General features: G+C 36.2%; 1 protein-coding gene across 1 annotated transcript; it reads right to left on the minus strand.

The window, feature by feature from the left end:
- Nucleotides 1-227: 227 nt before the first annotated feature.
- CISD2 (CDGSH iron sulfur domain 2) lies at nucleotides 228-12,363 on the minus strand. Its single transcript, XM_065907048.1, has 3 exons — nucleotides 12,185-12,363; nucleotides 2,865-3,079; nucleotides 228-1,341 (listed from the first exon to the last, which is right to left on the minus strand). The coding sequence occupies exons 1-3, from the start codon at nucleotides 12,285-12,287 to the stop codon at nucleotides 1,252-1,254; spliced, it is 408 nt and encodes a 135-aa protein (XP_065763120.1). The 5' UTR covers nucleotides 12,288-12,363; the 3' UTR covers nucleotides 228-1,251.
- Between the last annotated feature and the right edge of the window lie 15 nt (nucleotides 12,364-12,378).

Genomic DNA, 12,378 nt, shown 5'->3' on the forward strand with positions numbered 1-12,378 from the left:
TTACATGCAATAAACTATTCACAAAAAATCCAGGTACCATGCTTAGTGCAGTGTCTGTTACACAAGTGCACAGTAACTACTAGCTTTGATGATTATTAGAAGAATGAAGTATGTCTGCCTCCTGAACCATCTTCATATATAAAGCAAGCAGTGAACTGACTGATAGCTATTAATATAATAATTGTAATATAAAATTAAAGTGACTCAGGCTAAAAAAACTATGAAAGTTTTAAAGATCATCCAGTAAATTTATTTTGCAAACCTTTTGTATTTTGTTTACTGGTTTACACTGTAATAAAGAGAAAAATGTTTATACAGATACAATTTTGAACACTGAACTATTATCACATCAATATAAATTCAGATTTTTTTTAACTATTTATTTCATATTGGAGTTCAGCCAATTAACAATGTTGTGATAGTTTCGGGTGAACAGCAAAGGGACCCAGTCGTACCAGATTTACTTTATTTTTAATTATTTTTAATTGACCTACAAATTGCAGCAGCTCATGAGTTTAGCTCTAAGTATTCTTGCCATCCTACCCCACTTTGTCTCGGAGTCAGAGGGCTCTGAGATACACAAACACAACACATGTAAACAGACACAAACAAACCTTTTATAAACAAGTCCTTTATAATGTAAATAATTGTTCCTTGTTGAAACTTTTTATACCCAGTTCCTGTTTTTTCTGAAATTCGGATATTCACATTTATAGAGAACAATATTTAAAAAGCAAAGAGTATTTCTCTTTGAAAACTCAAGCAATTCTGACAGCAATATTTTTCTCACTGACCTAAAAAGAATGAAATATGGAAAGGGGAAAAAAATCACTGCAAATGATCAAAACATAAGGGTACTAAAAATATATATATTTAATAGGGGAGGGAGATATTTTTAAAGTATAGATTCTGTTGAAAATATTGATGTTCAAACAGCTTTGCACTCATTGCCAAAACTTTCTCAATTAATTAAAATTAAAAATGTAGATTTTTTTTGTAGGAAGATACATTAATTCTTTGAAGTCAGAATGAAAGAACTGTCATTAAATTTCTATATAAAGACTGCTTGAATATACAAAGTATAAAATATAAACAGTAGTGTAAAAAGAAAATAAATTGGCAGAAATAATTATTCAACCAGGAGCAATAATTAAGACCACCATTTGAAAGATCTTCTATAAACAAAGAATGCAAAAATATTGTTATAACTTTTTACAGCACAGAATTGAATTCCATCCTAATTCATTACTATTATACTTCTTTCTTCTTCAGTATTAGTGGACCCACATTATCTCCTGTCAATTCATTGTGTTTATTATGTGAACCATCACAGGCAGGAAACTAGAAAGGAAAAAATTGCAAATGTTATTTTTTAAATGAGTCAGTAGGTAGAAATACATTTGACATGCTCTTATAAAGAAAGTCCATTACTTTGGGAGAAAAAAAGCACATAGATAGCTTTTCTGAGCAACAGATATATTCTATAGCTAACTACCTTCCAATACTATGGCAAACTTAACATTTAAATATTTCATTAGTTGGCAGATTTTAAAAGCTTTGGATGATTCCATACAAGTCAACGTGATAGTCTTAAAAGGGGATCAAAATAAGCTATTTTTTATAAAACTCTAATTCTGAACTCACCTTTTCAATTATTTTAAATTTTTTAAGGATGTAATTTAAATTCAAATTAAATTCTTTTATGTTTTCTCACTATAAAACTCATGCACACTATAATACTTTAAAAAACATTTTTAAGTGTGCATGAGTTTTATAGTGAGAAAACATAAAAGAATTTAATTTGAATTTAAATTACATCCTTAAAAACTTACTCATAAGTAATAATTAACAATTTGGTATCTTTTTTTCTCTATTTACTCTATGCACTCTTGTATTATATCATACTTTAATCATTCCTCTATTATCAGATATCTAGATTGTTTCTAAGGTTATTATAAATGATGCTATGATGAACATTATTGTACTTAAAGTCTCAAATAGCCTATGACCAAAGTAGCAGAAGAAAACAGACCTCATCAACTACTTACAAAGTATCATTCCAAACTCCTCCTCCTTGTCTATTTATTTGTTCTTAATTGAAATATAATTGATTTACAAATTGTCTTAAATACTGCTGTTTAGCAAAGTGATTCAGTTATACACATATATACATTCTTTTTTAAAAAATATTCTTTTCCATTATGGTTTATCATAGAATACTGAATAGTTTTCTGTGCTATACAGTAGGACCTTGTTGTTTATCCATTCTATATAATAAAATCTTGTATCTGCTAACCCCAACCTCCACTCCACCCTTCCCCAACCCCCATACCGCTTGGCAATCACCAGTCTGCTCTCTGCCTTGATTCTGTTTGTTTCATAAGTAGGTTCATCTGTGTCTTATTTTAGATTCATATATGATATGATATGGTATTTTTCTGTCTGACTTAACTTACGTCACAAGATAATCTAGTTGCATCTACCAAATTCCTTTTTAATTTCTGTAGTCAAAATCATCCATGATTACAGCTGCCATTCACTAGCTCTACTACATAGGAGGCACTGTACTATACATACATCATCTCACTAAATCCTCAAAAATTTCTGTGATATTTATCAGATTAAAAAAACTGACAGAGATTAAGCATAAAGTAATTTGCTAATTAAGTTTCCGTGCTGCTCTAACTTTTCTAATGTAGGAAGTATATTGATCAGAAGAGGCGAACTTTAATTTAGAACAGGCTTTCAGTGCTGAATACTATGGAAAAGTCTCTCATCTCACAGAACCTCAAAACTGGGGATTTAAGAAGCAAAACCATGTTAACTGCACAATATTTTAGTGTATGTGTAAATGGACATCTTACCGTCTTAGAACGCCAACACCTACAATAAGCTGCTTTAGTAAGGCACAGATCTTCGATGTTTATTTCATTCACCACTTTGGGATTTTCCTTTTGTATTTTAAGATTAATCAAGCTATCCTTCTGTTGCTTTTTCTTCGGGAGGAATGGACGAAGCGCAAGGTAGCCAAGTAGTGCAAGTACACCAAGGAAAGGCAATAACCGAAGCCATTCTGAAACTAAAAATACAGATTTGTTAAGAGTCTGAAAAAGGACTCAAATAGGGATGGATTGGGAGTTTGGGGCTGACATGTACAGACTGCTATGTTTAAAACAGATGACCAACAAAGACCTACTGTAAATACATTTTTTTTTATCCCCTCCCCACAACCCCTGTAAATATATTTTTAAGAAAAATTTTTAAAGAACTTAAATCGCATGTTTCACCCTTCAGCTTATTCTTTACTTCTCACTTTAATTTCTTAACTTATCTGTAAAACTGTGAATAAATATCAAGGAACCAATACCTAGGACCACTTTATTTGTGGGCTGCCTTGAGACTTTTGAAACTGAAAAACAAAGTTTTCAGAAATAAATCCTCTATCCAATACCCTATCTCATTATCCTAAGTATATCTGTGTTTAGTTTTATTTCAGGAATTACGATCACCATGATTATAAATAAAACTCAATTTTATATGTTTAGAAAACATTTCCACCATATCTAAAATCATACAACAGAATTTCCTGTAAACTATTTACCACTGATTTGTAATTTCAGACAGAATATGTCTTCAATGCTTTAATTTACATTTCTGGTAAGGAGTAGTGTGATTCCTATAGAAAAACCTAAATGTTGTGTTGTGTAAAAGCTATTTTAAAGAGCTAGGTGAAATTTTCACACACTAAATAATCTCATTATTAGATACATCTTACTTCATAAGTATTCATTAAAGCCTTTTGTACTACTCAGCACTGTTTTGGGGGACAGGGAATATAAGTGACATAAATGAAATGTTCCCTATGTCTGCAGAGAGAAACACACCAAGGAGCCAAAATAAATATTTATATTTCAGCATGCATTTATCAAGTGTTGGCTAGTATGCTGCCTCTGCTGGGTTCCATAGGGAATCCCTTCTGACCTTAAGAGTTACCACTTGTCATCATTCACTGAGTGCTAAGCTGACACATTGCTAATAAGCACTACAGCTTAATGGAGAAAAAGAAAAATTGAAGGTCATATGCTAAGGTGTGCTAATAAATGTTAATAATAAATGAACAGATTATGCTGAGTGCGACTGTAATACCTCAGTTAACATTGTGTTAAACAACTCAGTTTAGTAGGCACATTATTTCCATTTTTCATGTGGGTAAACTGGAGCTTAAGCAGGTCTAGCCCAGGACAGTAAGTACAAAGCCTGTTCTCAGTCACTATGAATGAAATTCAACAGAGCCAAAATTTTATCTCTTCTCTCAGTAAAACTACTCTCCAAAGATAACTGTTCTTGCTATTCAACGATTAAAAGGCTGGCTTAATACTAACTCTTCCAAAACGAAGCTATTTTTGAAAAAACACCATCCAAAGGTTTGCTATGAGCTCTAGATGACACAACCTATTTACATATGTGCATCACCTATAAGAGTGCATGGCACAGAGAAGATAAACAGTGAATGGTAGTTTTTATTAAGATTAGGAAGATTGGAAGCAGCTCCTCTGAAAAACATTTTGCCGACTCAACCTGACAATACTACATGGCAGAAATCTGGGGATATACTCTTTCAGTCACCAGAATGAGATTCTGCAAGGGTAAGATCTTGCCAGTCAGGCTGATCTGTGCTAGTCTCTTAACAATAGTGGAGACACTCCCCAGAAACGCTCGGAATTAACATTCTGAAAATGACAAAGAAATGTTTCTTGGAGTGAAGGGTCTATCTATAGATCTTTGCTGTCCAAGATAGTAACCACTAGCCACACTGTTTTGTTTGGACCCAGGATTTTGTTATAATCAGATACGGTAAGATGACAGACATGTAAACAACTGCCTTGAAAGAAAAGTTTACTTACGATTCACAAGAGGGAGCCCAACAGGCCACCCATGACCATATAGTAAGTATGAGGCTTGGTCAGGAGCAAGGTGAGAGGAAAGGGCCCAAGCCTTTATTGTGGTTTACAGAAAAGGCAAGGTAAGGCACAGTAAACAGTTTAGTATTGGCTAGCCTGAATAATTTTAGTGGGCTTTGGGCTATAGAGTTGGTCCCTAATTGTCTCATATCTGGCCTTGGATGACTTAGGGCAGGGTAAATACTGTTTGGTAAGTGAGAGTTAGATAAAGGTGTTTGGAGTGTAGGTTTTGGATTGGTTGGTTTGCATGTGAAAAATCTGCTCACAAGCAAGTAGTTTACTATCTCTTGGCATCAGCTAGTCCAGGGAGGGGGCAAACCTCCCTGGCCAGCAAGGTCCCCAAGATGTCCAATTATAATAAAATATAGAACACAAAAAGCATGATTAATACGTGTGGCTTTTTAAACAAAGTTAAGCAGAATTCAAAACTTAGTTTCTAAGACACAGTAGTCACATTTTAATAGCTCCAGAGCTATTGTGTGTGGCTAGTGGCTACTATTTGACCGCACAGAAAACATTTCTGTCATCACAAAAAGGCTTTTGGGTGGTGCTGCTGTAAACCAAGTTTCCACAAAGCACCATGTCTGTGACATGGAAGGCTACTCTGACAGTTTCAACACCCACAGATATCCCATCCCTCTTGTACTTAGAGCCAGCCAAATCTACTGATTATCTAGGGGCAGGTTTCCTGTGTCCTCTGCATAAGGAATTCCTTCTGTCTGCCATGCCTTACTACTTGTGGTCCACCTGACTCATTTATTTGGACCCTTGAAAACCAGGGTCAAATACTGCCTTTCCAGAAGTCTTTCTCAATTTCACAAAGCAAATTAATCACTCCTTCCTCTGCTTTCAAGCCTCTTTCCCTCAGTTTCTTTTATCATACTACTGTTCTCTGTTTACAAAGTTGATTCCACTATAATCCTATAGGAAAAGGAGCTCCGCTTCCTGGCACAAAGTAGAACCTCATAAATGTTTTGAGTGACTTAACGAATGAATGAATTTAAATGACTTAATGAATGAATGAATGACATTTAGAGTGTAAATGTCAGTCCCTTTCTCACTCACATAATACTGTAATTATTTATTTACACTTACCTTCCAGGTCAGGCAATAAATGTCTTAAGATTGTTATTGGCCCCAACATCCAGTATAGTATCTTGAACCAGTACATATTCAATAAATGTTTTTGAATGTAGTATAACATTAAGTATTATTATGTATACTACATAAAAGTCTCAAGAGGTTGAGTAAATCAGAAGTCAAAAAGTTAAGAGAATGAACATGTAAAGATGATAACTTTAACTTAGACTCTTAAGTTTAACATTCCCTATCTTAACCTACAAATCTCAGGGAATAAACAGAATGCTGTTTTAAAATTTACTTCAGAAAATGTTGCTCTTTCAACACTTAATTCCTCAGTAAAACACTGTAGTAATACAGTGATGAAAAGTACCATTATGTCCTACAACAAAATAATTTATACAACAGTTTTATGTGGGAAAATTTACTTTTAAAGATGACAAACTTCAAAAAAAAAAAAAAAGATGACAAACTTAAATTTAAGTACAGGAAAGATTATAAAGGAAAATAACAGCCTATAAAGCTCAATTAAATCATTTAAATTATATTTGTTAGAGCTGATTTTTGGTAAATATGAAATACAGAACAAGAAATTTTTTAAAAAAATTTAAGATTGGCTATTTCTTATGAACCTGTTTGATGTATATTGAGCTATGACAGATATATTAGGTACTGTAAAGGGAAATCTACTACCTACTAATTGTTAGGTTTAATGTGTACTTTGTACAGTACATTCTAAACGTGTTTAAGGATTATCAGAAATAGTACTTAATTTATAAAATCTGAAAATTTTTAAAAGTATAAAAAATAAAATAACTTGTAATCCCACCAGTCAAGAGCTGGTAACACTGTTGCATTTTTATTTTGCTGTTTTTTCTTCCTTTTCAAAAGGTTGCATATAATGATCCCATAAAAAAACTTGATTGTTGATAATTTTATAAATATTTTCTAAAATATCAATATGGGTAAAACATAGAAATGACTTCACTTCTGAACTATAGAAAGATGAAAATAAAATATTTTTAATGGATGGTTTTACTATTACCACTTAAAGACTATTTAGGACCAAACGGCCAATAAAATGAAATTAATAATCAATTAAAAAAATCTTTTTCCACTCACTACTATAAATAGAACAGTGTTCCAATATCTAGAACATTGCCTGTCCCATAGTACATGCTCAACGAATATTTGATGACACGAGGAATTCTAAATTGCAGAGTGGTTACATAGAAGAAAATGTTTTAAATGACATCAAAATTGTTCTCCATAAAAGCTTTTTAATTACACTGACTTTTAAATTTAGTTGGTCTACCTCGGAAGAGGGGAAAAAACTTTTACAACTTACAGTAACTATGTAAATATTTTCCCAAATTCTCAAAAATAAGTTTTCTGAAATACAATTCTTTAATTTTTTAAAAATAAACTTTATTATTTACATGTTAATAAAGGCAACTCTTTAGCTTGAACTTAATCATTTATTACACTTTTCTATTAAGAAAATTCATCTTCTGTTCCATTTCTTTAAAAAAAAAAAATGAGGTAAATTTGCATACAATAAAACAAACAGATCTCAGGTGTTTAGCTCTGGGCTGTGTCAATTAAAGACACTGTTGTAGCCTCCACTGAGGGCCTTCCCAAGTGGTGCTAGTGGAAAAGAACCCAGCTGCCAATGCAGGAGACACAAGCATTTGATCCCAACTCGTTGCTTCAGTCATGGCCAACTCTTTGGGACCTTATGGACTGTAGCTTGCCAGGCTCCTCTGTCCATGGGATTCTCCAGGCAAGAATACTAGAGTGGGTTTGGGCTTCTGGGGTAGCTCGGCTGGTAAAGACTCCACCTCCAATGCAGGAGACCCCAGTTCAATTTCTGGGTTGGAAAGTTCCCGTGGAGAAGGGACAGGCTACCCACTCTACTCAAGTTTTCTTGGGCTTCCCCGATGGCTCAGACAGTAAAGAATTCACCCACAATGCGGGAGACCTGGGTTCGATCCCTGGGTCGGGAAGATCCCCTGGAGGAGGAAATGGTAACCCACTCCAGTATTCTTGCCTGAAGAATCCTCATGGATAGAAGAGCCTGGCAGGCTACAGTCCATGGGGTCACAAAGAGTCAGACACAACTGAGTGACTAAGAACAGCACACAGCCCCCTTCCAGTCTATCTCCCCACCACTGATTCCTATGGACAAAGGCTTTTTATAAAAGTTTTGAGATTCATGGAGAATCCCAGGGACGGGGGAGCCTGGTGGGCTGCCGTCCATGGGGTGGCACAGAGTCGGATACGACTGAAGCGACTTAGCAGCAGCAGCAGCAGCAGATCAATAAATCATCCTTTTTTATTTCTAATCAGTACTCTATTCCATGAATATACCATAATTTGTTTATCCACTCTCCTGATGGTGAGTACCTGGGCTGCTTCCAATTTGGGATTATTATGAATAAGGCTGCTATGAACATGCTTGTGTAAGTCTTTCTGCGGATATATGCTTTCAATTCTGTTCCACTCCTTAAATTCTTTGCTCAAAACTGGTCCTTTCTAGAGCTAATTCTCTTGAAAGTGTCAGCTTTGACATGTTTGTGTTACTCTGGGAAAAATATTACAGTCTAAGGATTCATTGCTTTAAGAGTAAAACCATTACATTTCAAAGAAACTAGCTTTTTAAGTGGGGAAGAACTACTATATTCAAAGTTTCACAACTAGCTTTTAAATCTAGAAGTAAACTTTTCTGACTTTTGAATGGGAAGCTTTTTGTTATTCTATTTTAAAAGGTTTTATGACAGGGAAAGCTTTTTTAAAGGTTAATATATTTGAATACAATATACTTTCAAAGGGGGAATTATACTAATTTACCTTAAAAGCCTCACTCTTAACAATGTAACCTAAACAAAGATAGGTTTTTGACAGGTAAGGGCTGTCTATAAATACTGTACAGTAATTAAGGATCTCCAAGTGTTTACTAAGAATGCAGAGTCATCATGAGAGAGTCAATTGCTTTAAAACACCACTGGATCTAAATAGGGAAGGAAAAACAGGCAACAGTAATGTGAACTGTAACATTTTTTTTTTTGTTCTAATTATCATAGAGAAGAAATGAAAATATTTTTAATCTGGCAGACATTTTAAACAATTTATTTTGAAAAGTTATCTACCAGGTTTTTATTTCAACAAAAAAAGGTCTAAGATGGATCCTAAAAGTAGTTCATTCAAGACATCCAAATGTCATTAACGATTACAATCTAATCAAGAGAGGCAGTTCAGAGAGGAAATTTGAAGTTTTTCTTCCATAGTGCTCCAAAATAGATTCTGCAACTGTTCTATTATCATTGTCCAGTGCAAAGCAGACTGTCTCATTTTTTGTAAAGTAATTATTACAAACATCATTCCCTAAACAAATGGCTATTACAATGAGAACTAAAACGTAGACACACTAATGTGACAGGCTAAATATGCACTATAAAGATATTTATAGTTGTCATTATTTCTGAGAATCATTCTTCACATTAAGTATTTAAGAGCATCAGAGAAGAAACTACTATATTTATTTATTCAAGAGGGAAAAGGTTTAGGTTGAGCTTCCTTAATGCTTTAATAGGAATTAAATATTTGTGGACAGAATTTCTTGAGAGGGAAAAAGAAAAGTTTGAAAGTCTTCTAGTCATTAAGTCAAATATCATACCTTCCAGTCTCCTTCAACTACACTCTATTTACGGAAAACTTTACTATAAAACCAGCCACAATCAGAATCAACACACATAATTAAGGTTAAACTGGGTTCACCCTGGTGGCTCAGGGTAAAGAATCTACCTGCAATGCAGGAGCCGCAGGAGACCTGCGTTTGATCCCTGGGTTGGAAAGATCCCCTGGAGAAGGAAATGGCAAGCCACTCTTGCCTGGAAAATCCCATGGACAGAGAAGCCTGGCAGGCTACAGTCCATAGGGTGGCAAAGAGTTGACTTAGCATGCACAGGTTGGCATGGGAGTAAGGGGATTTTTTTTCTTTCTTGACTGCTAAAAACTCATCAGTTAATTTATGCAAATTATTAAGAAAGTTAAGTTGGCAACTGGGAACAAATGTCACAAAATGATTGTATCCTTTTGACATATTACCATTTACTGAATACATTTACTTTAAATAAGGAAAAAAATAATTGGTATAGGGCTACTTACCCACTGAACATTATGAAAATATATATATTAAAAACATTCAAAACTTCCAGCTGCAGGGGAATGTTTAGGCCTACTGTGATGTAAAAAAATAAGGGGAGAAAAAGTCAAAATTTTACATAATTGCTGTAATCCATCAGAATAAACTAGTAAATTCAAAAGAGGACTAAGAAGTTTACAAACACTAGATCTGAAAGCTTTTTCATCTTATGTCACTTTTATGTTGCTCCTTATGTGTAGATTTCTTTTAGTGTTTATTATTGTCACCACTCTTTCTGTTCAATTACATGCTTTCTGTCAAACCTTTTAACACCTAAAAATGTTAAATTTTCACAATCCATTTGTCAACAAAGCAAATGTCCGTGATTATTATTTAAAGAATCTCTAGATTTAGAACTAGATTTAGATCTAGTTTACAATATCTTACCTATCCACCACCAGACACTGCCTGTTGTTTCTATAAATCTCTGAGAGGGGATAGCTCTCAAAGCACCCTGTTAAGGTAAAGTATTCTCTAATTAAAAAAAAAAAAAAAGAATTCCTTTAACATGTAACTAAAATCCATGTTCAAATAACTATCACTAACTTGGCTCTAGTTGTCTTCTGGTCTACATAAAATACATCTTATTTTTCTTCTACCTGTCAGCCTTCCAAATACTGCATTTTAAGTCAGCTACCATAGATCTCTAAACTGCTCCAGAAGCAGCCCTATTTACCTCAAAATTATCTTAATTCATGCTTACATTCCCTGGTAATCAGTCAGAACATATGAGTTCAATGTTAGCTTTATCAATAACCGGCTTCCCCATCCTCCTCCCCTGCCATCATCCTAATCAGTCCCTGAGTATGGTTTACCCATATCTCATTTGCATTGTAAAGCTCAGAACCCAACAAAATCTTCCAACTTTTGGCTATATTCTGGAAATGTTCATCTTTTAGATACGAAATCCCGCGCTGTGGGTTCTATTTTGTAAGTTAGTTAAGTCGCTCAGTCGCGTCCGACTCTTTGCCACCCCGTGGACTGTAGCCCACCAGGCTCCTTCGTCCATGGGATTCTCCAGGCAAGAATACTGGAGTGGGTTGCCGTTTCCTTCTCCAGGGGATCTTCCCGACCCTGGGATCGAACCCAAGTCTCCCGCATTGCAGGCAGACGCAGTAACTTCCGAGCCACCAGGGAAGCCCTCTATTTTGCAAAGGAGGAAACTTAAGTGCAAATGTTACATGTCACCAGTAAATTTCACTTTCTAATTTTTTGTCTGACATACTAGCAAAAGTATCTTTCCTCCAACTCGAGTAAACTAAATTGCTTCCAGGCCCGTAGTTACGGTGATGGCCCCAAATGACCTCGTAACCCCATAGGCCTCTCCCCTATGGAACTGGAATTTTCTAACTTTGTTAGTAAATAAAACCACCACATACATATTATGTGTATGTGTGTTTCTCTCTCACCCAGTCACACCCACACTATGTGGGGCAAACTCAGCCAAGAGTTGGGATGGCCTGATACACAGAGGCTTTGAGCCTTGGATAACGACGACTTTTCCTGCTTTAAAATAAACAAGCAGCGTTTCAGGGAGCGACGGAGATGAAAAAAATGGGCCTATTCCCAACTGAGCACCTTCTCTGCAAAAACCCGGTCTCTCAACACGGAAAGACACTGCAGACAGATACGAGGAGAAGCACTGGCGGCCGCCAAGTCCCAAGATGTGGCCTCACACACACTCCGAGGATGCAGTGAGAGTGGGAGCGGTGGTCCCTGCTCAGACCTGTCCGACTCCTTGCGAAACCACGGACTGTAGCTCATCAGGCTCCTCTGTCCACGGGACTCTCCAGGCAAGAGAGCCGGAGTGGGATCCCAGGTCACGCGCCACCCGCCAGGCTCCGCCCCGCCCCGCGGCCGCAGGACTTTTAGATGCCCGCCCCCACCCTCCGCCTGGGGAAGCCTGCAAGGATGGGGACTGGCTGAAGGCTGGGATTACCTGTGAGTCGGGCGAACCCGGTAATACTCTCGGGCACGGGAAGCCGCTTCAGATACGCGGGGAGCTGCACCTTTACGATGCGGGCCACGCTCTCCAGCACCATCCTGGCCAGCGGCGTCCGCTCCTCGCCCGACTCGCGCGGCTCTCCGGCGGAGCTGCTGCGCCTGCGCCGAGAGCGGAAGCGGCCGACCGGC

The sequence above is a fragment of the Muntiacus reevesi genome, chromosome 16 (assembly GCF_963930625.1).
Source record: "Muntiacus reevesi chromosome 16, mMunRee1.1, whole genome shotgun sequence".
In the NCBI taxonomy this organism is placed as follows: domain Eukaryota; kingdom Metazoa; phylum Chordata; class Mammalia; order Artiodactyla; family Cervidae; genus Muntiacus; species Muntiacus reevesi.